General features: G+C 34.8%; 1 protein-coding gene across 17 annotated transcripts in view; it reads left to right on the top strand.

Moving 5' to 3' along the window:
- The window catches only part of LOC137812087 (uncharacterized), a 51,209-nt gene extending 23,888 nt beyond the window's left edge, over window positions 1-27,321 (top strand). For 12 of the 17 annotated variants that reach the window (XM_090298828.1, XM_090298827.1, XM_090298830.1 and 9 more), the window contains 27 exons: window positions 2,910-3,095; window positions 3,202-3,318; window positions 3,455-3,735; window positions 4,335-5,902; window positions 6,015-7,165; window positions 7,403-7,531; window positions 7,632-7,787; window positions 8,389-8,961; window positions 9,064-9,135; window positions 9,233-9,637; window positions 9,752-9,935; window positions 10,015-10,753; window positions 11,105-11,221; window positions 11,747-12,020; window positions 15,433-15,546; window positions 15,615-15,698; window positions 20,520-20,570; window positions 20,658-20,837; window positions 20,915-21,228; window positions 21,341-21,697; window positions 21,790-21,853; window positions 22,102-22,248; window positions 22,622-22,726; window positions 22,810-22,920; window positions 23,005-23,109; window positions 25,940-26,009; window positions 26,157-27,321. In XM_090298828.1, the coding sequence (XP_090154954.1) occupies window positions 2,910-3,095; window positions 3,202-3,318; window positions 3,455-3,735; window positions 4,335-5,902; window positions 6,015-7,165; window positions 7,403-7,531; window positions 7,632-7,787; window positions 8,389-8,961; window positions 9,064-9,135; window positions 9,233-9,637; window positions 9,752-9,935; window positions 10,015-10,753; window positions 11,105-11,221; window positions 11,747-12,020; window positions 15,433-15,546; window positions 15,615-15,698; window positions 20,520-20,570; window positions 20,658-20,837; window positions 20,915-21,228; window positions 21,341-21,697; window positions 21,790-21,853; window positions 22,102-22,248; window positions 22,622-22,726; window positions 22,810-22,920; window positions 23,005-23,109; window positions 25,940-26,009; window positions 26,157-26,860 (8,358 nt within the window). In that variant the 3' untranslated portion in view covers window positions 26,861-27,321. Of the gene's footprint in view, window positions 1-2,909; window positions 3,096-3,201; window positions 3,319-3,454; window positions 3,736-4,334; window positions 5,903-6,014; window positions 7,166-7,402; window positions 7,532-7,631; window positions 7,788-8,388; window positions 8,962-9,063; window positions 9,136-9,232; window positions 9,638-9,751; window positions 9,936-10,014; window positions 10,754-11,104; window positions 11,222-11,746; window positions 12,021-13,050; window positions 13,163-15,432; window positions 15,547-15,614; window positions 15,699-16,886; window positions 17,083-20,519; window positions 20,571-20,657; window positions 20,838-20,914; window positions 21,229-21,340; window positions 21,698-21,789; window positions 21,854-22,101; window positions 22,249-22,621; window positions 22,727-22,809; window positions 22,921-23,004; window positions 23,110-25,939; window positions 26,010-26,156 lie in introns of those variants that run through there. The other 5 variants (XM_090298829.1, XR_016518756.1, XM_090298840.1 and 2 more) reach the window with 5 other exon arrangements.
- Window positions 27,322-27,939: the final 618 nt, after the last annotated feature.

Genomic DNA, 27,939 nt, shown 5'->3' with positions numbered 1-27,939 from the left:
CATAGTGAACAAAACAACAGAAGAACAAAAGTGAGAGCAAAACAACATGAGTGCAAAAAGAGGGCAAAAAGCTAGTCGCAATGATGATGGTTGTTCGACAACTGTGGCAGCGGTAGTGTCAACGTCATGAGGTGCTTGACCCCACAAATTGGTGTTCACAATCGTCAAACCTAGCTTCTCGAGATGGGAAGGATCGATTTGGCGCATGATCCCTCGATTTGGATAGCAATATTGCAATCTCGCCAACTTTTTCAATTTGGCATCTATGTTAGCTCGACCCCTCCTCTATACTTGTGGGTTCGAGCAAGTTTGTGAGTTTACTCGCGATTTTGACAAAATTGATCCCTATGTAATGTGATGTATGATATATTATATTTCAGGTTTGGTCTACTAACATACATACAATACAAGGGGATTCTATCACATAACTCTTCCATTTCTCTGTAAACCCTCCATAATGTTCGTTAGAACAACACGTCAAGATATCGGACAAAAAATGGTGTTATAGGAGTAATGGCTTGTTGCATTTTCATCCAAAAATAGTTATATGAGGAGAGAACTTATAGAGAGGAAATTTTTGTTAACAAGTAGTAAAGAAAAAAACTATATTTTTAATGGAAGCATTTTGGTTTTTTCTTTTTTGTCATTGATGGATAGGATTATTTTATAATATGTTTTTAACATAATAATTGGACTAATGGTTTATTTATTATCTAAACCTTGTAAATTTTACATCCCTATGGTTAAACTACTCTGCATTTTTGAACATTTTTTTTGGTTATGGTAAGCAATGGATGTTCTTCAACTTTGAGGCACTTTTCTTGGTTTTGTAATACATTTTATCATGAAATAGTGATTCAGTGTATTTTGTTGTTTATGTTGTCAGGCAATTTTGTTGGAATGAAATGATTTCATTGATATTTCTTAAATATGACCTTTGTTTTTCTATTTATCATATAATAGTTTTGGAGGATAGATGGTATATTTTGTTAGAGATGCCACATCGACTAAAGATATTGATATTTCATAATATAATTGGGTGCAAACTTCACCTTATAAGTTGGTTTTGTAAGATGTAGTTAGGTTTAAAGTTCACTTCTTAATATGGTTTCACAATCATTTAGAGCCTATCCTAGCAAGAGTCTGTAGGGCTTATTAGGCCACCCGCTATCGGGTCGTCATCGGACCACCCATAAATATATAGTCCTACGCACGAGTTGATAGGTCTTGGCGTGAGGGGTGTGTGTTTGAGATCCGACATTGACTAGAGATAAGGATATTTCATAGTATATAAGTGGGTGCAATCCTTATCTTCGAAGCCGATTTTTTAAGGTTGATTTTCGCTTAAAGTTCACTTCTAAATACTTCATATCACTAGCAATCATAGAATTGCAAAAAAAAAAAACTTATTTCATCTGTAGTTCAGTATCACTGGCCTGCTGTTAGCTACTGAAGGGATCATTTATGTTGATAGTGTATATTGAAACAAAAATTTGCACTGAGTTTCAACAATTTGGTTGAGTATTAATGGCCTGCTGTTAGCTATTGAAGGGATCAGTTATGTTGAGAGTGTATATTCAAACAAAAATGTCAACTGCGAGATATCTGAGCAAATGTAGTCTGCAGAGAATAAATATGGAATGTCTAAAGGCTGATCTTCTTTTTGCCACTGTTTTCTTTGTTTTCATCCCAGTTCTTATATTTCATTAATTCATAGTTGCATATTCTTATTCTTATTAAAATTTTGTTTAAGTTCTGATTCAGTTGTCATTATTTCCCTAGACATTCTTGGTAGGCTCTGTAATCCTCTTCTTTTCTTTATCCAAAGTAATAATAAATCAAGATAGAAAGGGATTAAAATATAAGAGCTCTCAAACTATGCCATGAGATAAGAAAAAAAGAAAAATTATGAAATGAAACATGTAACACAATATGCCAAACTCTCTATAGATCAACCCAAGACACCATTCGACTACTTGTCCCAAATGAACTCTTGAGGCAGCATGTTAGTTATAGCAGTTAAATATGTTTTACCTGCATCTTATGCAGTATTGGGTATTATAAATACCCACTCTTTTCTGTTATTTGTAACACAGTGATATACTGAATAATACATTTTTCTATCGTCTCTCTCTTTCTCTCCTTCAATCTTTCCTTTCTCTCTCCAATCTTTTATGGTATCAAGAGCAAGCTATGGCTTCATCATCAACCACTGCAAACAATTCTTAAAATTTTTCTTCAAAACCCGAGACTCTTCTTCCTCACATTTTTCATACACCCATACCCCTGAAGCTTGATTCAGATAATTTCTTGGTCTGGAGACAACAAGTCACTACAACTCTCCGCAGCCTTGATCTTCTTCACTTCTTGGATGACTCATATCTTCTTGGCTCATGTATCCCACTGCGTCACTTCTTGGATGGCTCATATCTTCTTGGATATGTTTGTACATTCCTTCATCCTAGAGTTGTCCTCTTGATTGGGTCTACAAAAATAAACAAAAGCCCAATTAGACCCATATTTGCAATTAAATCAATAAACAACCTCTAGGTCTTCATCCTCCTTATCATGTGGTTGTGTGTGGCTGGAGGCTCTGCCATCAGTTTGTCTCCTTCTTAAAAATGTGAAAGAGGCGTTTGATCATATTGAATGGCAACAAGTCACGAATGTTGAAATACATACACTTGAACATAATGATACATGGAAGTTAGTTCCTTTTTCCATTTGGATAGAAGATCTATTGGACAACTTCTGTTAATGTTAATTAATTTTAAGTTGAAATCTAACAACAATTGTTTTTTTTTCACCATACTAACTCTGAAAGTTTTATCATCAGTAATTTTTTACTTGCACTTCGGTTCATAATTATTTTTCATTTTATGCTTCTTATTGATGATGTTTTTGAGCAGGTAATGAATTCAAGATCTATATGTTTTAAGTCCACAAATGGTCTTGAATATTTTTCTTCAAAAGTTGAGGAGCAACCCTATTCTGTGAAGAAATTTTTAAATTCATTATCCACATTTGGGCTTTGTATGGGCATCCAACTTCAAGATCTATATCAGTTTTTTGATGTTACACTAGATGATTTTATGGTAAGGCTGTTAGTCTACATGTTCTTGCGGTTTTTTTTTTTTTTTTACATTTGTTATCCATCGTTTTTTATTTTGGTAACTATTGAATTGCTTCTAAATACTTCAGATCACCGCGATAAATTCTGACCAGTCAAAAAGAATTTCTATTCTTGAGAAATTTAGTGTTTCGTTCTTCTTGGCATTTTGCTTGATCCCAGAGGAGACCATTTTGAAGCAATTAGAGGTGATTACTTTTTGTGATATGGAGTAAAATAACTTGAACATGTACTTAATACAATCTTGTCTCCCATGCAGTAATTTTCTGTTCTTTTTCTGTGTTCTTTCCCCATCTCTGGATACCTTATACTTCCTAATTTCAGGTTTATGTATCTATTGAATCACTTAAAGCACACTTCTCTCCTTCAATATATGGTGCATTCATAGAATTGATGAACCATATGGCCACATTGCATTTAATGGGTGAATTTGGAGTCTTAAACTCCTCACATCCTCCCAATATTGTTTCAGTTGTGCCAGCATATTCTACTTTTGGCATATCTATTGTTTCAAAAATTGATTTGGTTGATTTGGAAGTTCACCTTGAATATGATGGAGATAGCCACTCAGAGCTCATGGTTTCCTTACAAAATTTGGTCGTAAGGTACGTTCAATATAATGCATTTGACTGCCATTTTCTCCATACTTTTATATTAAATTGTGATTGTTGAAACTTTTACTTTGTTATTTAATCTCTATGGAGGGGCCATTCTTGTATGTCATTTTTGTGCTTGTTTTATGTGAATTACATTTGATTAGAACTTTGTCAATATCTAGCTAGACTTTTCATTTTGACTGTGGTAATGAGTAACACAGCATCCATCATCAATTTAAACTGTTCACCTTCACTATTTATATCGGGATATTCGTGTTTTTTGTTGTGAAACTTTTGATACCTTTTTGTGCAAAAAGTAATGAAGAGAGCATGCAAAGGATTCCAAATGACGGGTGCATTGCCTGGTGGATGAATTCGTCCTCTCTGAAAGCAGAGTTGAACTCCTAATACTTGGATTTGTAAATCAGCTCTAAGAATGTTTGAGTGTCACGACAGTGTTCTGTTTTCTTGTTGCTTTAGATTGGTTTATGTATATCTATGATATCTGAATGCATTTGGAAATTTGTCTTAACCATTATAGCCCCGACGAAGCAAATTATAGATATTTTCAAAATTCAAATCTTCACATTTTGCTTTACTGTTTGCAGGTATGTTTCTACAGAATTTGAAGAGTTTTTTGTCAGTACGAAGTCTGTAGTTATCGGTGCTAACAAAATGAAAGAAGACAGCCATGTGCTTTTATCTGGGAATTTATTATCGCCTGGTTCTACAGTTGGAGAAGACTGTGTTCCTGGACCAAATATTGAATTTGATCAACATTCTGATATGGCTTTGCTTGCTGATTCTTGTTTTATTATGCATTATAAATCTTCCAGAACTGATGTGGTTAGTCATAGGACTTTTATGTACTTAAGTAATACTGATATCCACTGCTACCCTCTTATTACTGGACTGCTCATTGGATTCTTTCATAGGTTGTCTGCCTATACTAGCAGTTTTGAGAAATCCTGTGGCAGAAATACTGTTGACTTTTCAAAAAAATTTGCGGGTTTAGGGTTACAGAAGTTTGGCTTCTCAAATTATTTTAATTCTGGTTCCACTGATTCTGCTTGCATTCCAATGGATTCCTTTCCTTTTGTAACAATTCACAATTCTGGTTCTCTTGGTAATCTAGAGAGCGCACTTATACATGGCAGTGGTGACTGGAGAAATTGTTTTACCGCGAGGGACAGAAAAGTAGAAAATTCCAACATAAATATGAGGGTAGGGTCCAAAATGTTCCAAGTCTTTCCCTCAAAATCCAAATCTGATTTTGGATCTGCTCATGAACCGGAGATTGTGAGCAACTGTGATATTTTCCATACTGAATTACACCTATCTGGAATAAGAACACATTTTCATGACTCATCATGCATTATTGGGACAATCAATGTGCCTACATGTAAGTCTTCTTTATTATTTTGTGAAGACAGTATGGATATAGTGTCTTCTTGTGAAGGATTGGTTCTTACATCATCTTGGGGCCCACTAAATTTTCAAGATTATCTATGGGGTCCCTCTTCACCCAATTTGTCTCCTATTTTAAATATACGAATCAGGAAAGGACAGAATATCTCTTCAACTTCTGATTTGGAAATAACCATTGGCATCCAGCATGTCTACTGCATGTTACCTTCTGAATATCTCTCCATTATTATTGGTTACTTCTCATTATCTGATTGGAATGGTGCTTCTTGTGAACAGTATTCCTCTGGAGAGCACAGTGATATAGATGTTGAAAGTGAAATGAAGATTATGTATAAATTTGAAATCTTGGACTCTAATATAATTTTTCCAGTGGAAAGTAATGACCATCAGTTTATAAAGATTGAAATGCCACAGCTTTATTGTAGTTTCACTGAGAGTTCTGGTGTTGATGATGTTTTAAAAAGCATTCCTCCTGAATGTTCAGTTCCTATTCATAAGCTTGCCAAAAGAAATGATTGTTTAAATGTGTTTGGACGAGACTTGATTGTATTATTCCTTCTTTACAAGAATGATTTGCCTGGCTTAGGAACAATTGAGCGGAATACAGAATTTCTAACAAGTGCTTTAATTGCACCCATAAATGCTGATGTTTGGGTTAGAATTCCTTATGAAAGCAAATCTGACTTGAAAAGCACTTCATCAATATGTTTCATGACAAGCATCAGCAGTTGTCATGTTGTTGCAGAAGGTATTTTTTTTCTACTTATTTTGCGTTCCCTCCTACTTTCTTATTCATTTACTTCACTACTATATTTGTTAGATCATGAAATTGTAATAAAGGAACTTTCCTTCATTAACAGATGACCATTTTTTTGCTGGATGTATGGCAATACGTGATGTTGTTGATGAGTTTTCCTCAATTGATGATCAATCCAAATATTTTAAATCAGATGTTCTGCAATTCCTTCATTCAAAGAGAAGCATGGGGGCAACTCAAACTATTTCTCCAATCATGATGGCCTCAACTATATCAACAGAAGTTAAATGTTGCACACAATCTTTATTTATAAGCTTCTATCACAGAAAAGAAGATTTTATGGTGTTAATAGCCAAGTGTGACTTGGGGTTCACTTGTTCTGCATGCATATTGAATGATTCCTTGGCATACTTAGACTTGCGTTTCTCTACCTTAGTGTTTTACTCTCCACATGATTCTGTTTTAGCAAAATGCAACCAAACCTCCTCTGCCATGTCCGTACTTGGTATTTCTTTTTCTCAATCTAGTGATGGGAAAAATGAACTGGGCCTTTGTCTTTCTTCTGCTGATTTTTGGCTTCATTTGCCTGAGTGGACCGAGGTTGTTAAATTCCTTAATGATTTTCATGCAAATTTTGAAAAAATTCCAGGGCAAGCAATAACAAGTAGTTTGACTGTGAATGCTTCTGAAAGCACCTCAGTACCTTTTACCTCACAAGAGATTAAGAATGATGTCTTAATAATTAAGTCAGAAAAAGTGTGTATTACATTTCACATCCCTGTTTGGGTTGGCGAAGAAGCTTGTGTGGAATTACAGCATGCTGAAGGTCTCAATGTGAAACCTTCAAGTGTATATTCTGAAGCAAAAGATGCAAAGCTTCTTACTGTTTCTTTAAACATGAATGTTTTTGAATTAGTCATAAGAAGCATAGGTATTCAACTGAAGTCCAAAATTGATAAACTAAGCAGTGTAATAATTATAGTTGAGAATGGAAGGCATACATCTTGGCCACTTCTTGATGTAATTGAGGTTGATGTGGTCGCTGTACTCTGTAAGAATCATCCAAACAGCAGCAAACTCAATGTGGAGATTATATGTGATAATGCCAATATATGGATTTCACATCCTGCAATTCATTCATGGGGTGCTGTAAAATTTGATGTTCTGGAATCAGGATCTTCTCAAAATTCAATTAGTGGCATTACTTTCAAATTTCGCATGAGGAAGGTTTCTATTCTTATAACTGATGGAAGGGTATGTTGATATCACCTTATGCTACTTTGTATTTCATTTTACTCACATTTGGTTCATTAAATACTAATTGTTTGATTCGTATTTTGGTTTAGGGTTTAGAGTCTAAAATTTTAGTTCCTATATATTCAAACAGTTTTTTAACATTCGCTGACTTATACTTACTGAAATTGGACCATGGATCCAAATACAGTTGATGTTGGGCAAAAAACCTTATTAAGTGTTTTGTGTTCCTTGTAGTGGAGCTATAATGGGCCTGAGCTTGAAGTTCTTGTCAGAAACATCTTTTTTCATATAATTGCAAGTGGAAAGCAGATGGAATGTTCTGTGAATGGGGACCTTCAAGTAAACTACAATAACATAGAAAAGGTGTATTGAATAAAAATTCTCTCTTGATACATACCTTCGTTATTGTTTAAATTATTTTGCATTAACTATTTGCTTGTGGTTGTGTTCTGCTAAATTGAAGGTGTCATGGGAGCCTTTTATTGAGCCTTGGCAGTTTTTGTTGACTTTGGTCAGGGAACAAGAAATGAGTGTTCTGCCGAACAGGTCTGTTTTGACAAATATCGTTCTCAAATCTACAACTCAGCTGAATATTAATATCACAGAATCCTTAGTTGAGGTATATAAAATTGTCCCTTTTTATCAGTTTTTGTAGAAACCTGTTATTTTGTCTTTCTAAATCATTTCTTTCCAGTCAGTTTAGGGGAAACTAAGGAAATAAGTAGTTCAGGTTCTTTGTTTTTGGTGACTGATCATTTTAATAGCCTTACAATGTAATTATTATTATTTTTTCTATGATAGTGGAAAACTAATTTGAAGTATCAGTCCATCCATTTGCCCTGTAGTTATAATATGTAATTCTGTCCACAAATATAAATATATTTTCTTAGCATATCAAATTTATAGTGAAGATTCCAGTTCTGGTTGGTCATGTTTCTATTCTTGTTTACTCCAACTAATTTGATTCCTTTGAATGACTGATCAATTTTGACTTGAAAGGATAGTCTACATTCTACTGTTTATTATATGCTGTTTATGGGAATTTTGATTTTCATATTTAATTTAGACTTTTGGCTTGCATGGTTTTTTGGTCTAGAGTGAAAAAGTAAGATAGCAATCTTGATAATCTTCAATTATTGTTTTGTCTGGTAGTTTTTAATATCTTGTATTTGTCAATAAAAAAAGGTGCAAATTTAGCCTTTGAGTGTTTCTTTTTGCAGTGTCTTTCACGTGCTACAGAGATGTTCTTTGATGCTCCAGGTCTAGTCAGATTGGATGAACATAAAGGCAACAAACTTTTGCATTCACCATGTGCAGAATATATGTCTGCTAGAAAATGTGGTGCTCCTTATGTTTTGCAAAACTTAACTTCAGTGCCTCTTTTATATCATGTATATCATGGGCTTGGCAATGCTGATGGGGTTCGTGGTTCTAATGAGACTCATGCAAAATATGTGCAACCAGGTTCTTCAATTCCGATATACATGGATGAAAATACAGAAAAGAAACTTTCTCGTTTCAGGCCTTCTCATTCTTCTGATAGTTTAAATGAGCAAAGGTCAAATGGATTTGCTCATCATTATATTACTGTACAGCTTGAAGGAACTTCAAGGTCATCTGATCCAATTTCAATGGATTTAGTGGGATTAACATGCTTTGAGGTTAATTTTTCCGAGTCATATAATGAAACTGCCGAGGATAGTAGTCTGAATACAGCCCCTACTTTCGTTGTTCCGGTAGTATTTGATGTTTCGGTGTTGCGCCATAGCAAATTAATACGAATATACTCCACTGTATGTACTAATTGGTTAAACGTTTTCTCTAGAGCCTAATTTTTCTGTTTACGAGGATTCATCCATTTTGCCATCCTTATTAATTAGCTTTTTATTATACAGGTTGTACTTCTAAATGCAACCTCAACAGCTCTTGAGCTGCGGTTTGATATTCCATTTGGTGTATCACCAACGGTACACAATTTTCTCCTGCTATTTAACAATTTCCACAGTTAGTGGTTTGTTATATTTATATAATGTTACTTTATGATGTATCATTTCATTACTTCAGATATTAGGTCCAATACAACCTGGGCAGCAGTTTCCACTTCCACTTCATTTGGCTGAAGCTGGCTGTGTAAGGTGGCGACCAATGGGGAACTCTTACTTGTGGAGTGAAGCTCATAATCTCTCCAATCTTCTTTCAGTTAACAGCAAAGTTGGAAATTTTAAGTCTTTCATCTGCTATCCATCTCATCCAAGTAGTCTACCATTTCGGTGCTGTCTATCTTTCAAGAATATTAGCTTGACTTCATCTGGCTGGCTGAAAACTAAGTTCCCTGACGATGATGTAAAGAAGCACTATATTCATCATTTGATCTTAAGTGCTCCACTAATAATTAACAATTACCTGCCTAAGGATATTTTGTTGATAAGTGAGAGTGGTGGTGTAGACTATACTGTGAGAGTTTCAGAGGTTTGTGATTGTTGTTTTCATTTTATTTGTTCATTTAATTTCTTTGTGTCTGTGTATTTCATCTTCATTACAGGGGTGCAACAGTCTAAAAGACTTAACATATCTTTTTTGTAGGTGGGAACTTCTGTATATCATATTGATCCTTCTCATGACCTTGGACTGGAGATCTGCATTGATGGATTTAAATGTTCTAATTTTAAATTTCCTCGTTTAGAAACTTTCTGCACAATGGCAAAGCTCACTGAAACCAAGTTTACATTTTCTGAAACCCTTAAATTTGAACCAAATAATTCGGATGGTAATTGATTTATCTGTAAATTTTTGTCTGGTATTAGTTTTGTTAGTTCACGCTTAAAAGTATTTTCTTGCCCTTGTAGGTCCAGTATATGTTACTGTAGAGAAAGTGATGGATGCATATTCTGGTTGTAGGGAACTCATCTTTTTCGTTCCCTTTATTTTATATAACTGTATGGGATTTCCCCTGTGTGTCATGGAACCCACTGGTGAAACGAATGAAAGGGGATTTGTCATCCCTTCATATTGTGACAGGGGTAGAAAGGAAATGTTATCTTATAAAAAGGATGGTCTTTCTTTGCTTACATCCAACCATGAATTATCTGCGGAATTACCTCATAATCCAAGGAGTTATATGAAGAATAATACCATTTCTTGCAGAGAGGATGGTAGTGCAAATTCTATTGGCAATTACCATAAGGATTTGGGAAGGCATCAAAGAAAATTTGATTCTATATTTCGAAATCCTTCTTCGGGAAGATTGAAGAGTACACTGAGCTCAAGGATCCAGTCCACTTGGAAGGATTCAGGTTCTGGTAATCATGATCATGAAAAGGTTCGGCCCTGCATTTATTCTCCAAGCCCTGAATCCTCTGCAAGCGATGCTTTTGTTAAAGTCAGTAGATGTTTTGCTGAAGATGTTAAGCAACAGTTGCCTCATTCCTTCTGGTCAAATCCATTTTCTCTGCTACCACCAAGTGGTTCAAGCACTATCCTTGTTCCTCAGTTGACTTCAAATTCTGCATTCATTCTAGCTATGACATCTAGCTCAGTTGCTGAACAATATGCTGGGAGGACAAATGCAATCACTTTCCAGCCTAGGTACATATTGATCTTCATTTATATTGTTATTGATGAAATCCGTTAGTGGACCTACCATTGACGGTGCAGGCTTTGAATGTGGTTGGTTCCTAGACATGGCAGTAAAGCCTCTTTGATGAAATGCTCAAGAGTCTGATCTTACTCTTGATTTTTTTAAACTAGTATAGAAAAATCGTATTGACCAGCATTATTCACCCTTTATTTCAAAAAGGATGTTCATGCTAGGATCTGTGTTGTAGTTGAAAACCATTATGTTGCCGTGTTGTGAATGAATACCTTTAGTTGTTGACAATATACATAATTGTTTATATTAGTGTCTTTTCTTGTAATCGTTGTTATCTAAATGTGCAGATATGTAATCAGCAACGCATGTAGCAAGGAAATATCTTACAAGCAGAAAGGCACTGATGTTATGTTTTATTTAGGAATAGGAAAACATGATCATCTTCACTGGACAGATACAACCAGGTATGTATATTGGATAGTTTGTATTGTGTCTTTATTTAGGACAAGTGTAGTTGTTTGTTTCCACTAGAAAAGAAGGTTCTTTTCAAGATGTTATACACATACCAAGCTCAGTAGTGCTGGATGTAAGAGAGGGTATTTGTGAAAAACCGAAGTCCCACACTGACGACTACAGGTAGTTTCAAAATACAATAAATAAGTGAGGGCAATCCTCACCTTATAGACTGATTTTTGCAGGATTGAGTTAGGTTTAAACCACTTCATAAGATGGTATCATAACTTATCTTAGATTCATTAAAAGGATCACTCATCATGTTATACAGCCCAATAGTGCTGGAAGTGAGAGAGTGTAATGGGAAAAACTGAAGCCCCACATACTACAGAGTGTCAAAATACAGTATATAAGTGAAACAAATTTTATAAGCTGGTTTTGAATCTTTACTTAGGCCTAAAGCACTTTATAAGACTGGCACACTTTTACTTTGTCTTCTATTTATTTCATTCTTCAACTTCTAACATGTGACACAGGGAACTGCTTGTTTCAATTTGTTATGCTGAATCTGGATGGCAGTGGTCTGGAAGCTTTTTACCAGATCATCTGGGTGATACACAACTGAAAATGAGGAACTTTGTTTATGGAACATCAAACATGATACGGGTTGAAGTGCAGAATGCTGACATATCCATGGGAGATGAAAAAATAGTTGGAAACATCAAGGGAAACTCAGGGACCAACTTGATTCTTTTGTCAGATGATGACACTGGGTATATGCCATACAGAATTGATAATTTCTCAAAAGAGGTCTGTCTCTAATTTTTAAGTTGCATTACTGCTGTAGTTGGAATTCTCAAATAGTTGAACTGTTTTATATGATTACTAAAGGATTACCATTTTTATAATAAGATCAGGGTGTTTGCCCTTTTTATATGCATGCTGTTGAGTTTGTTGAGTCTTCTCTAGATTTTCATCTGAATGCGTCTATCTTAATATAACAGCATAGTGTTAACCTACCAGGTGACATGAGGTACATATATCACACGGGCCATTTGGTTTTGTTAAAAATCACTGCTTTAGGAATATTATTGACTAAGTGGTCTCTCTATTCAACTTCCTCTAAAGTCATTCTTGGTTAGTTACATGGATCACACAATGCCATTTAGTCCAGTTTAAAAAAGCCATGCAATCTACTCTTCTCCATACGTGTCCAAACCACATTAACCATGTAGTATAACCAAATGCTACATCAATCTCTTTTTGTTTGTGTTAGAGATATGACTTGATTATGTTAGATATATGATGTGATTACATAACATAGGGAGATATGATTTAGTTTAATAGGGAAATATCTTACAAATCTTTCCCATTATTAGGTATTGATTTTGTTCATTATTATTGTATTTCTTCTTCATTCTAAATAAGAGTACTTATTTGTGTATAGATCACACAATTACAAGCAATCCTCTCTATGGTATCAAAGTCCTTGGATTTTTTTCCCTTCTTCGGTGTGACTTACTGCTGATAAGCCACACAACCAAAACTTTCACCCTCCAGTGACCAATTTTATTCCCAAATCGCCTTACACACGGCTACTAACTGATACATGTAATTCACACACCCAATATATTGGTTCACTGCTTCTTTTCCAACATGCACCTTTCTCTAACGAATTTGTTTTGTGGCTGTTTGGTTGCTGTTAGGTTCAATGTGGTTTCCCTTGGCTATTTGTGTTTGTTTTGGTGTGTTTAATGGCTACTCCCCACTTTTGTTGTCTTTGTTTTGATGTTCACCAGTGTTCCTCTTATTTTTTATGAAAAATCACTGGAAAAGCCAGCTACACCACTTGGGCTGCTGCTTCTGTTCAATTGTGGTTTTAAGGACAAGGCTGCGATGCCCGCTTGACCACCAAAATCATGAATGTTGGAAGTGGACTAATGCCTCTCTATGTAATATTCTTTTTTTTTTGTGTTGCTCCCAACCTCCAAACATAGTTCTAGGCTTTTAATACTCTTGTTGATGCATGGACAAAGGCCGATAAACTATATTCTCTCTCATTTATTAAGAATAATATATTTCTTTTGTATTTCAATAATGAGGCAATTGGACCTATAAATACGTGAGCCTGTTGGTTATTTTAGGAAATATAGAGAGATAATCTAAGGAAACAAATCCCTATAATTATGGGATTGTTTTTAAATACATAATCCTAGTATTATTAATAGCAAGATACACCTATAATAAAGAATAAAATTACAAGAAAAAACAAAAAACTTCAGTGATGAGTGGCACGAATTCGACATATTCTAATGATGTTCATTTCTATAATGTCATCACTAGCTAAACAAGCATTAAATTTGAAAACATGGACATGCGAATGTATCTCGATAAACTTCACACCTTATTGCAAAATATTCCACCTTGATAAAGAGACATTTCACAACTAACCTTGCTATAGTTCAAAATTAGATTTTATCAAGACACATTGCTCCTAATTGTGACATAATCCAAGAAACTCCACATATTTTCGGATTCTAGTGCCCTTGTCTGACAATCATCCTATCTTGGAGGACATGGTGGTTGTTAAGGTAGTTTTCATTGCAACTACTATAAGAATTGGGGACACGTTGAAGAAGACTGTCAAATTGAAGCTAGGGAGTAGCCATCAGTATGGGCCCAACTCAACACTCCTATCTTTGTTTTAAAAAAATAACTTATGCTAAGCATCACTATTAATTTTGTCATCTGAGCTAGTTTGACACCTTAAAATCCACCAATCATTTGTCATTACATGAAACATAACAGAAAAGAGAAAAGAGAGGAATACAAAACATGGGGGACCAAACCAAATCTCATGTAAGAAAAAGGAACACAACCTATCGATAACACTAAATATATGGAGTTTCCTGACTAGTAATTATAGTGGTATGGTCTGATAATCCTCAAGCCTTCATATCCAATGCCTCATTTTTTGGACCTTGGATCCTTGATTGTGCTTGCTTCAAAGTCCTTTTAGTGTATGTTTTTCATTTAGGTAAATATACTCGTATAAAACAATTGACTCATCAATTAAAATTTTACAATGCAAAAGAAGATTTGTCCTCCCAATTTTAGTGTTTTTCTAAGCTCACAATATTCTTCATCATGCTTCATGTGCAAAAATCCCTAATATGTATTTTTCTTGGTTACTCTTGTAGCAATAAGGACTACAAATGTTTCGCTCCACAACTTCAATTGTATTTGATCCCTATATTGATGTTTCTTTCTATTAAAATATTCTCTCTTTTTTCACTGTTAAAGATATTTCTCTAGATGTTCCACATGTACTTTTAGCCTAACTTGTTGCTCAGGTTGCAACAACACCTTTTATTCCTAGACATCCTCCACTACTCACATGTCAATGACACATCTTCGTCTATAGTGTGATTGCCAACATTGGGGTCACCTCTTTGGCCTGACCTCTACCTCAATGGTAGCAACGATAACATGTTCTTGTTTGTTGTTTGCGGGCACCAAAAACTTAACTCCCAAGATCAGGAGCTCTGAAACCAACTTGAAATACGTAGGAAACAAAAACTAATTTTACCTATAACAATCACAACAACTACAAACTAAGGGTTTCAGTTTGCTTAGGTGTTTCTTCGATAGAGGTGTTGCCTAATCATCACTTGACATTGTCGTTTCTTAGCGAAAGTATGCCTTTCACATCTTTGCTTAATTGGGCATGCTTGATTGTCACCCAAGTGACACTCCCAAGGAGCATTATTTTATTGTGTTAATGATGCATAAATAGATAATATTTTGTTTCGTCTAAATTATTATTTCAATAAATACAAAATGTTTTTGTATTGTGATTTTCAACCTAAGAAATTTATTATTCTATATCAGTTCATTGAGGCATGTTTAGTAGAAATAATTGATCATTTCAATGAAATATGCTTCTTGAAATATAAAATAAATGGTTAATTTTAGAAAAAAAATTCACGAATTAATACAAATGTCACTATCAGATTATTATTACACATTAAATGTATTTTTTTTTAATTTACAAACAATTTCAGAAGTCATTCTGCATAATTTAGAACACTTTACATTGCATTAATGGAGGAAATAGTATGAATGTATTGGTTGTATTTGTGCACTTACTAAAGATATGCACCAAAAAAAAATCTTATTTTGGTGTCAATTGAAATCTTTTTGTTATTTTGGTACTTTTTAGAGATTGCGAATATATCAACAGAGGTGTGAAATGTTTGACACAGTCATTCACTCCTACACTTCTTGCCAGTACACTTGGGATGAACCCTGCTATCCTCGTCGACTTATTGTGGAGGTAATTTTTTTTTCACAAAAAAGAAACTTCAAATTACTTGACCCTAAAAATGATAACCACAATTGAAGGTACCTGGAGAGCGTGTTTTGGGATCATACGACCTTGATGATGTTAAACAATATATGCCTGTCTACCTACCATCAACCTCTGAGGTAAACCATTTAACATTTTCTAAGTCGTTTTTTCTTTTGACAATATGTTCTTTTTGTGCATCATTTATTCAGTGCATGTTACAAATCTTTGGTGATGATCTCTTTTAATATCTAAATAGTAAGAGTGTTTTATTTCCTTTATGTTGAATGATTTTAACATGTTACATGCTCATTAATATTGAAAATATTTTAGGTGTAGAAGGGGTAGTTTTTTCCTTTTCCTTTAATATGGTATCTAGAACATAGGGTTAAGGTTCAATTTTTATTGGTGAACCCACTGTTCATTGGAATTTTCCAACCACCGCCTCGCCGGATCCGCCACCTCCTCGCCGGATCTGCCATCGAACCCTTGTGGGAACCGATGCCGGACCCTAGCTAGAACTGCTGCCGCCAATTGACTGGTGACTGAATTTGTCCTTATCCTCTATGGCTTCTTCCGCTTCCGTTGCCACTGTGGCTTCTTCCACTGTTGCTGCCACTATGGCTTCTTCCCATTATGTCGGATCCGTCTATTTATACTAATTATGTCAATGTTCATCTCTCCATTGACAAATTGGATAGAACAAATTATGAATCTTGGACCTCAGATATTAAATTATGGCTTAAGAGTCTAGGTTATGTTGATCATCTTACCCATCCCAATGTTGCTGAAAATGAGGTTTCCCGTTGGTTGAAAATTGATGTTCACTTGGGCACAAAATTGACATATGTTATGCCTTACATGGTCGTCCTCCTAAATCTGTTGTGCTTGCTCCTGTGCAACCTTCTACAGTGGACCATACTTCAATTGATACCCCAAGCCAGCCTGCTATTTTCAATGAATTTCTTAAATGGTACGAGGATCGTAAGAACCCTAGTTCCACGACTTTTGTTGCACATTCAGTTACATCTTTTGTTGGCCTCACTCGCTGTACTTCCCTTGGCCCGTGGGTTCTAGATTCAGGTGCCCTTGGCCACAAATCACATTACTGGTAATCAATCTTTTTTCTCTTCCCTATCTACTACGGAATATTTACTTTCGGTTACCATGGCCAGTGGATATAGGGTATTATTAATCTCTTTCCTTCTTTATCTATTGATAATGTTCTTTATGTCCTTGGGTCTCCATTTAACTTATTATCCATTAATCGTCTCACTCGTTCCCTTTATTGTGTTATTTCTTTTACCAAAGATTTTGTTTCTTTACAGGACCGGAGTTTGGGACGAATGATTGGCACTGGATGTGAGTCTCATGTACTTTATCAACTACAGATCTTTGTACATGTTGGCAGGGTTATGGATTCTCCATCTCTCATTCATGCTCGGTTGGGTCATCCTAGTCTTGCCAAGATGCAGCAACTTGTTCCAAGTTTGTCTAATGTGTCTAGTTTATCGTGTGAGTCATGTAAGTTAGGGAAGCACATTCGTAGTTCTTTTCCTAGTAGTGTCTCACAACGTGCCTAGTTCACTTTGACATTTGGGGACCAAGTCGTATTAAGTCTAATTTAGGATTTCAGTATTTTGTTACTTTTATAAATGAAAAACCGTTCTGAGTTGTTTTCTATATTTCAAATATTTTACAATGAAATTAAAAATCAATTTGGAATTTTCATTCAAATTTTGCGTAGTGATAATGGACGTGGGTATCTTTCTCGTTCTTTTAAAAAATTTATGTCTTCTCATGATATTCTTCATCAAACTTCAAGTGCTTATAAACCTCAACAAAATGGGGTAGCTGAGTGCAAGAATAGACATGTTGAAACAACTCGTACTATTTTAATCCATGGTGATGTTCCTCAGCGTTTTTGGGGTGATGTTGTTCTTAGTGCATGTTATCTCATTAATCGCATGTCATCTTCAATTTTAGATGACAAAATTCCTCATTCTATTTTATTTCCACACGACTCTCTCTAGTCTTTACCTTCTAAAGTTTTTGGGTCCACATGCTTTGTTCATAATTTTAGTCCTAGTCTTGATAAATTATCTCCTACGTCACACAAATGTGTCTTTTTAGGGTTCACTAGATCACAAAAAGGATATAAATGTTTCTCACCTTCTCTAAACCGTTATTTTATTTCAGCAGATGTCACCTTCAATGAATCTTCCCTTTACTTTTAGTCCTGCCCATCTCGTTGTATGCCTTCATCTAATTAAGTTAATATTCTTCTTGTTGTGCCTAGTGCACCTAAAGATTCACCACCGCCACCAACTCTTCAGGTGTATAGTCGTCGTCAAACGTCTTATCGTCCATCAGATGACTCTTCTAGTGCCAACACCTCATCCCCCTCCACTTCCAACAGTTGAACCCTAATCTTCCTATTGCTATCTGTAAAGGTATACGTTCTACCCGTAATCCCTTTCCCCATTATATTGATTTGTTGAGTTACCATAGACTATCTCAACACTTTTATACCTGCCTTTTGTCTATTTCTTCTGTCTCCATTCCAAAATTTCTAAGTGATGGCCTTAGCTCATCCTGGTTGGCATCATACCATGCTTGATGAAATGAATGTGCTTCAGAATAATGGAACTTGGAAACTTGTTCCTTTACCATCTAGGAAATCTGTTGGTCCTGATGATACTATTGATCGTCTCAAAGCTCGTCATGAGGCTAAGGGTTATACCAAATTTTTGGTTTAGACTATGGTGATACTTTTTCTCCAGTAGCAAAAATGGCTTTTGTTTTCTTATTCATAGCTATGGTTGCTTTTCGACAATGACCTCTTTATCAACTGGGTGTCAAAAATGTCTTTCTTAATGGGGATTTGCAAGAAGAAATTTATATGGAGTAACCTCCCGGTTTTGTTTCTCAGGAGGAGTCTTCTAGATTGGTATGTAGTCTTCGTAAATCCTTATATGGCCTGAAGTAGTCTCCTAGTGCTTGGTTTCGAAAATTTAGCAATGTTGTTCAATAGTTTGGTATGACTCGCAGTGAAGCAGATCATTAAGTTTTTTATCGTCACTGAAGTGCTGCATGTATCTATCTTGTAGTATATGTTAAAGACATTGTTCTTAAAGGCAGTGATCACCATGGCATCTCACAAATAAAAGAACACCTTTGTCAACACTTTCGGACCAAAGATCTTGGCAAACTCAGATATTTCTTCGGGATTTAGGTAGCACAATCCAATACTGGTATTGTTATCTTTCAAAGAAAATATGCATTGGATATTTTGGAGGAAATTGGGTTAATGAATTCGATATCTGTTGATACTCCCATGGATCCCAATGTCAAGCTTCTACCCAATCAGGGGGAGACTCTTTCAGATCCTGAGAAGTACAGGAGATTAGTTGGAAAATTGAACTATCTCACAGTTACTTGTCCTGAGATTTCCTTTGCAGTCAGTGTGGTGAATCAATTTCTTAATTTTCCATGTGAAGATCATTGGAATGCAGTCATTCGTATACTGAAGTACATTAAAGACACTCCTGGAAAAGGTTTGTTATATGGTCATAATAACCATACTAAAGTCGTTTGTTATTCAAATGCTAATTGGGTTGGATCTCCATCTGATAGAAGATCAACTTCCGGTTATTGTGTCTCCATTGGTGATAATTTGATCTCTTGGAAGAGGAAGAAACAAAGTGTTGTGGCGAGATCTAGTGCAGAAGCAGAATATAGAGTTATGGCCTCGGCGAGCTTATTTGGCTTAAACAGTTACTTAAAGAATTGAAATTTGGAGAGGTCACTTAAATGACACTTCTTTGTGATAATCAGGCTGCTCTTCGTATTAGCTCAAATCTAATTTTTCACGAAAGGACCAAACATGTTGAGATTGATTGTCATTTCATTCGAGAAAATATTATATTGGGAGATATCAAGAGTGGGTTTGTTAATTTAAATAATCAATTAACAGATATTTTTACTAAACCCTTACGAGGACCTAGGATTGATTACATTTGTAACAAGCTGAGTACATATGATCTATATGCACCAACTTGAGGGGGAGTGTTAGATATTATTAGATATTATAGATATTGTTAGATATTTCATATTTATGTAATGGGCTTAACCCATATGTTTCTTTTCCTATATAAACATAATCCTATGTGTTTAATATGCACAAGGGATTTATCCTATTCTTTCTTTTCCTTTAATACTCTCCATCATTAGCCATTATTAGATTTACCTTTATTATACTTTGAATGACTGTAAATAAAAGATTTACATGTGTGATTAAACACACAATTCACAAGAATAGAGAATATTTTTAATATATAATCCTATATTATGAGATATCATCCAAAAATTTTAATATCGTATTTTCTAATTATGCTAATTGGTACTAAGTAATAGTACTCATTGGTTCATTCTCTCTTCATGGTATCATTTTTTTTTTCTCTTTGTGCTTATCAGCTCTTAATATGTAATGCACTCATTCCTTGTGATTTACATAGTGAAAAATTCTACATTTAGAATTTTTTATATTGTTAGATATTTTTAGTCTTGGTAATTACGCAATTCTAAAATTTACATAATTATGGTAACTAGGAAATTAGTTATAACCCATCTTTATTTTATTTCTATTAAAATAGGTGCAATGCCCATGTTAAAACACCAGTATTTTGTCTTTTTCTCCTACTTTGCAGCATCTCTTATCAATGAAAAAACAACACAAAGAGTTGTTCGTAAGGACACCTGTTTTCAATAATTATAGGAGAGGTTTTGAAAGTTGATTTAACAAGCTGATCAAAGCTATTTTGTTGATAAGAATGATATTGTAGTTGGTCTAAATACACATTTGAATTCTACCAATTTTACAGATACAAAATTCTTGCACTGATGTCTAGGTTCCATAAATTTGATTTTCTAATGTTAGCATATGCAAATATTGATTTCAGAAGCCCGAGAGGACTTTCTATTTATCAGTACACGCAGAGGGAGCAACAAAGGTGACTAGAATGTAGTTAGATTTCATCTTATCCGACCTTAAAAAATACATTTCTTGACCTCATGGTTATTTATGCATATATTTTCAGGTCCTTAGTGTTCTTGATTCAAATTACCACATCTTTAATGACGTGAAGAAGTCAAGTGTTGTGCATGCTACAGAGAAAAGGTTGTATGATCAAAATGTAGTAGGGGCATCAGAATACAAGGAGAAAATATCAATTTTTGTTCCATGTATTGGGATTTCACTGATTGATTCATACTCACAGGTAACTGAACTGACAACTTTCTTTTCAGGATCTCTGCTATTCCACTATCTCTGTTAATTATACTTTTATTTATGTAGGAAGTGCTTTTTGCCTACATTAAGGATGTTCAAATGAATCTACTGCAAAGTTTGGATAGGCAATGTCTTTCCTTGATGATATCATTCTTACAAATTGACAACCAATTGCGCTTTACTCCATATCCAGTATTGCTATCCTTCGATGGTGGATACAGATCTGGCCAAGTTGATAATTTGAAGTCTAGGGATGATGTTACAAGAACAAAAAATTTGAGTCAAATGAGCAGCTCTTCTGTTCCTGTGTTATGCCTAGAAATATCAAAGTGGAGGAAAAAAGACATTTCATTTATTTCATATGAATACGTAAAATTGAGGTTTCTATTTTCTAACTTTGTTGCATGTTTACAGTTTACTGTTACTGCTTTGATTTTTTGTTGATTATGTACTTTGAAGTCAATTCTTACATATTATGCTTAATTTTTGCAGAATAGAAGATTTCCGTCTTGAGATTGAACAAGAAGTCATATTGAGCTTGTTTGAATTTTTCACAAATGTCTGTTCAGTGCTGCAATATGGAATCATGCCATCTTCAGATCACTATGATGGAGCATCTCTAGAGAATTCATCCTCATTTGTTCAAACTAGTGAGAAATTCAGATTAAGTGCTGACCAATGTCCTCCAAGAATTGCTCCGATGTTCAATGGAAAGCATAAAAGGATTGCATCTTTGCCTTCCATTGTTCCAATTGGAGCCCCATGGCAGGAGATCTATCTGTTGGCCAGAACCCAGAAGAAAATTTATATTGAAATGCTTGAATTATCACCAATCAAGTTGACTTTAAGGTCACTTGCTCATTTTAGGTTTTTTCCAACTGCAGTATTCAGTTTCTACGTGTACTATTTCTGAGAAAATGACATAAATTGTACAAATGCAGTTTTTCCAGTGCCCCATGGATGCTTCGAAATAGGATCCTGACACCCAAGGAATTTCTCATCCATGTAAGTAGTATTCTATTTTTCTTTTTGAAGTAATATTGCACTGTTAAAGTACCAATGAGAGTTGAGGCCTAGTTAAGAATATATGACCAAAGTAGTTCTTATTAGATTTGGGCAATGCTTTCCTCTGGCCACCAAGAAATGTCTAGTTCTGGAAACTTCTTGTACCAAATATTTAGTCCTGGGCATGAGGGGGGGTGATTAACACATAAAGTGGTTATTCTTTAACAGCTTATTTTTAATAATTACAGAGAGGTCTTATGGCTCTTGCTGATGTTGAGGGAGCACATATTTATTTAAAGGATTTAATCATTTCACATCATATGGCTAGTTTGGAATCCATTCAGGAGATTCTAATTAGGCATTACAACCGCCAACTACTTCATGAGACTTACAAGGTATAAAAATGATTTATATTTCAAAGTCATGTATCTTCATTATTCAGATTAGAAATGCTAATTATGCATGAATTCCCAAAATCATTAAAATCTTGTCAATTATCTGTTAACTTTTGTAACATGTTCATTCTTTCTATTAATGTATCTCATATATTGATAAATTTAAATTGGGATTGAAACTTTTTAGTTGAAAATATTTTAGCTCCTATTGGAATGATTAATTTTCTTATAATTGAATTGTAAGGTTCCAATGAAACATAATGAGCTAATTTTTTTAAAATTATTACTTACTATTATGTCTTAATGTATTGCATTAAGCAGTCCAGTTTCATATCTGTATAACACAACTTTCCACTGTTTCCTAAATTTGAAGTTGTTTGGTTCGGCTGGTGTCATTGGTAATCCCCTGGGCTTTGCAAGGAGCATGGGCCTTGGCATTAGAGATTTCTTGTCTGTGCCTGCAAAGAGCATTGTGAGGGTAAATGTCCTATATGCTGCCCCTTTTTATTTACTTATGATATCCTTGCATAACTATTTTAGCACTATTGGATCAATTTACAGAGCCCTACTGCACTTATCATGGGCATGGCTCAAGGCACCACTAGTCTTTTAAGCAACACAGTGTATGCTATTAGTGATGCAGCTTCTCAATTCAGCAAAGCTGCACGCAAGGTGTTTCTTGGTTTGATTTAATCAATGTTTGACTTGTAAGATTTAGTTATTTACTTTAAATCATTGGTAGTCTATTTTGTGTAGGGTATTGTTGCATTTACATATGATGATCAAGCAGTTTCAAGGATGGAAAAACACCAGACAACTGTAGCTTCTGACAGTAAAGGTGTAATTAATGAAGTCTTAGAGGTATGTCAATTATTTCATGTTTAATCTTTCCCAAAAATGTGTGTCCATTTATGAACGAGAGTACGGGCTTTAATGATCTTATCTAACCTCTCGTACTTGTAGTGGAGTTCTTCAAGATACACTCCAGTACCTCCTCGAATGCACCTATTAAATTTATACTCACTTGAATTAACATTTGGAATTTAGAATTGATTTCCCAACAAATACATGAAAATAACTAATTCCAAGTGTTTGTTACGGATTGTTAGGTTACACATAGAGGAGTTAGTTAGAATTAGAATAGTCACGAGTTTGTTATTTGATTTGCTAGTTACATATAAATAAGAAAGAAGGAGGGGGGAGGGGCAGTGTGTAATATTTTTGTAGATTGAGCTTTAGCTCTTTGTGAAGGGAAAGCCCTTGAAGGAGAGAGTGCTCTCCTATTTCTTGTTCTTTTCTGTCTATTCAATAAAAACCCTTCTTTTCTTCTCTTCATAATACTTTGCCGGATCTGAAAAACAGAGAGTGAGGAAGAAAAGATGGAACAGAGAATGGAGGGAGTAGAGAAGTTTATCAGCGAACAGGGGAGATGGAATTCGTAAATGAGAGCGGAAATTCTGGGGTTGAAGGAAGGCATGTTGGACCTGAAAGAGATAAAAGAAATGCTGCAGGACATCAAGAAAGGAGACAAAATGTCTAAGGGAGGAGAGAAATCTGTTAGAACGGACACCAAGTTCTTGAAGGAAAGCCTTCTAGACTTGAAAGAAATTAAAGAATTGCTTCGGGACATCAAGAAAAGGGACAGAATGTCGGAGGGAGGAGAGAAATCTGTTAATGGTGAAGAGAAGAAGACCCAAGATGTGGGAGAAGGTCCAGATATGAAGAATCACACCCTCTGCAGCGAAGAAAAAACCAACAATGAAGTGAGATTTACAAGAGAAACTGAAATGATAAGGGCAGAAGGGGATGCATCAATAAAGGAAGTGAAGACTATGTGCTATAATGATCTTTTTCTTGATAGTCCAATTATAGAGCTAACCAGTAAGAAAGTTGAAGGTGGAGATGCAACCAAGCATCATTTTTTCCCAAATTCAGATTTACTTCATATGCATAAGAAATCATTGTGGGATCAAGATTTTATAATGAAGGTGGGTAGAACATCAATGACATAAGAATCTTGGAATTTCAACTTACTGGGTGCAAAGACTTTTATACAAAACCCCCACTCATTCCCACCACCACCTAAGCGTCCAGACCTGAATTTGCATGCAGTAGCCAATGGGTTCCCTCCCTAAGATAGACAATATCAAAAAATACTTCCAGGAACCGTAGATAAAGATCATGGTGTTGAAGATGAGCCACGGAGACAAGGTTCCACTGTTCCAACCTTGAGGACAAGGTTGTTTTTTGGAAGAGTGTATGGTTAGGTTACACATAGAGGAGGAGTTAGTTAGAATTAGAATAGTCATGAGTTAGTTACTTGATTTGCAAGTTAGTTACTTGTTCTTTTCTTTCTATTCATTAAAAACCTTTCTTTTCTTCTCTTTTTAATTCTTGGTTCCTAACACGGTATCTCTCCCTATTCTTCATAATTATTGTAATTGAGCAAATAAGATATTTGTGGTTATTATTTTATTAGTTTTAGTATAATTAAATATAGTTAGTTTGCACAGATGTTAGCTTTTACATCTGTTTAGCTATTATTAACAATAGCTATGATGTTAGCGGTGCTTATATATTAGTCTGTAAGACATTAGCTATTATTAACAAGTGTCATGAAATAATAAGAGTTTCAATTTGTTCCTCTTGTTCGTTTTCCTCTAAGATGATATCTAGACATGTTTTTTCGAGGATCCATCTTCTTCAACTCTAGGGTTTGTCTTTGTTGCCTTCTTTTGTGATTTTGCTCTTGCGTCTCATGTGATTTTCTCTCGTGACTCTTGTGTTTTCACTCTCGTAATTCTTCGTGGTTTTGCATTCACGACGTCTTCCTCTGTTCCTATGGCTTCCGCTTCGTGATCATTTCCAACCTCCATTGCTAAAAGCTTGATGACTCGAATTATCTTCATTGGCAACAACATGTTGAACCATTAGTCAAATCACACAAGCTGCTTCAGCGATCTGTTGTGAATCTTGTGGTTTCACCTTGTTATCTCACTGAAAACAATCGTACACTTGATTGTGTTAATCTCGAATATAAAGCATGGGAAGTTTAGGACCAAACATTACTTGTTTGGCTTCAGTCTACTCTCTAAGTTCATTCTTTCTCGCGTCCTTGGCTCCAATCTGAGGTTTCGGAGAAGAGCCATTTTAATTTTAGTATGGTGCTTATCCTAGCCAACATCTCTTGTGAATTACATATTCTTTGAAATTAAGTTTAGGTCTAACTCAATCTTACAAAACTGGTTCATAAGATGATGTAAGTATCTACTTATCTTCTGTAATTTGGTTATATCTCTAGTTGACATAAAATTTCCAATACATTTCCTCACATTAATAATAGGACATTTCTAACATGAAACTAGACATGGTTGTAGATAATTCAGTTAGTGTTCCAATGACTAGACAAATCTAACAAACTTCTTTAGTGTAGGTTATGGTACCATCTTAAAATATGGTTTTGTAGGGTTGAGTAAGACATTTTAAATTATATGTATTAACAGTTTAACTTAATATAAGGAAGTGACACTTATTATACGTAGCGTCTTCTGCCTGTGCAATTTTGGTATTCTGCATTTCCACCACTATATCTATTCCTGCTTCCATTTATTGTCATTAATGCTATTTATTCGAAGTTTTTTATATGATTTTGTTATATTGATGTTTTTCTGCTCACCTATGTTGTTTATAGGGACTCACTGGTCTTCTCCAGTTTCCTGTAACAGGAGCTGAGAGGCATGGTCTTCCTGGTGTCCTCTCTGGTGAATCAATTTGAATGAATTGTTTATAAGTTTCTTAAATATTTAAAGTAACATTAAGAATTGCCAGTGGCAATTGTTGCTTGAGATGAAGTATTCTCTTTGCTTGGCTACTGACCGTGTTTTCTTTTTCTTCTTTCTTTATTGAAGGAGTTGCATTAGGGATTACAGGACTTGTGGCTAAACCTGCTGCTAGTATACTTGAAGTAACGGGAAAAACTGCTCTCAGTATTAGAAACCGTAGTAAACCCAGTCAATTAAGACCGCAACACTATAGGGTTCGGCTTCGAAGGCCACTGTGCCGTGAATTTCCATTAAAACCTTATTCGTGGGAAGAAGCAGTTGGAACATCCGTACTTGTGGAAGCTGATGATGGTTTGAAGTTCAAAGATGAGAAGCTAGTGGCTTGCAAAGCCCTTAAAGAAGCTGGAAAATTTGTTGTCTTGACAGAAAGATTTGTACTGATTGTTTTCAGTGCGAGTTTGATGAACTTAGGCAAGCCTGAATTCTGTGGCATCCCTGTTGATTTGGAGTGGATAGTTGAATGGGAGATTGGATTGGAGAATATAATACATGCGGACAGTAGTGAAGGGGTTGTACACATAGTTGGTAGTAGACCAGAGTCCTTATTAAGACAAAATCAGCATTCTCCCAAGGGAGGTAGTGGTGGCAGAACAAGATCTGTACGTTGGAACCAATATGCCACTCATCTTCCATTTCCTCAGACAAATTTGGAATTGGCAAGTAAGGAAGATGCAGCCAATTTGTTACAGATTTTATTGTCTGCTATCGAAAAAGAGAAAGGTAAAGCATGGGACTGTGGGCGGATTCTGCATCGTGCTAGAATGAAATAGGTTTATTATGTCTGTATTATGGAAATGTAGTTTCTACCACTAAAATTCAAATCTAGATTGGCATGCCTTTTTCATAAATTGGAATCACCAAGCTTTCTGGCTTTGGGGAGGAAAGAAGATAAGCACTTACATACATGTCTTCATTCACATTTGATAAACGAATACATTTGTTTGCGGCTCTTTACAGTTTTAGGCTCAGAGTCCCCTTACCTACCTACATTTGGCCTCCATGCCGTTCTGCTTCCTCAAAACCTTCCAGGTCTAGAACGAAGGAAACATGGAAGGAGGAAGGAAATTTTGATGTAGAAAATCAAAGCAATGAGCAAACAACTTAATATGTTTTGTCCTAGTTAAGCATTTGTATAGCAAAGAATTGTGTATATTTTGCCGTTACCATTTTTTTCGGCGATGTTAATATTACCAACGATTGTGTAAATATTATTGTTTAGATTTTTTAGTAACTCCCTTGGTTCAATAAGATTATTTATTGTCTAAGAAGATTTGTCCTAAGCTACTACGCAATTTTTTAAAGGTAAATCTTTTTTAGAGAAAGATTCTTAAAAAGTATAAGTATATTTTTTCACAAAAGAAAAAAAAAACTGCTTTTAAAAGGAAAAGTTCTAGTTTTTTTTTAAAATGAACGGCAGGTTTTAATCTCTATTCCCCTTATAGAACTAATCTGGGCTGTATTGTTTGGTTTGATTTTTTATTAAAAATATGTACAAACTAAGAATAAAAATGATATGTTTTGGATATAAGAATTATTTAATCAAACTACACTATTTGTGGTTTGTTTTAGATCTATCTTGTAACTTTATTATATAATATTGTTAGTACATGTATTTAATCTTTTTTTTATATGACGTTATAATGTTATATGAAAACTTTTACTCTCTACTTTAATATTATATACAATACTGAATAATTTGTTTAAACATATTTACAATTTTTTATTTATTTGTGGGCAAAGGAACTATAATAAAATATAAAGGTAGACGGGTGTATATGTTTATACAACAACAAAAATACAAAGAACAAATGTATTTATATTGTATTTATTGACATAAATAATAGATAAC

This window comes from Phaseolus vulgaris, chromosome 2 (genome assembly GCF_051622355.1).
Source record: "Phaseolus vulgaris cultivar YP4 chromosome 2, ASM5162235v1, whole genome shotgun sequence".
Lineage (NCBI taxonomy): Eukaryota > Viridiplantae > Streptophyta > Magnoliopsida > Fabales > Fabaceae > Phaseolus > Phaseolus vulgaris.
This window is presented reverse-complemented; position numbering and strand designations above follow the sequence as displayed.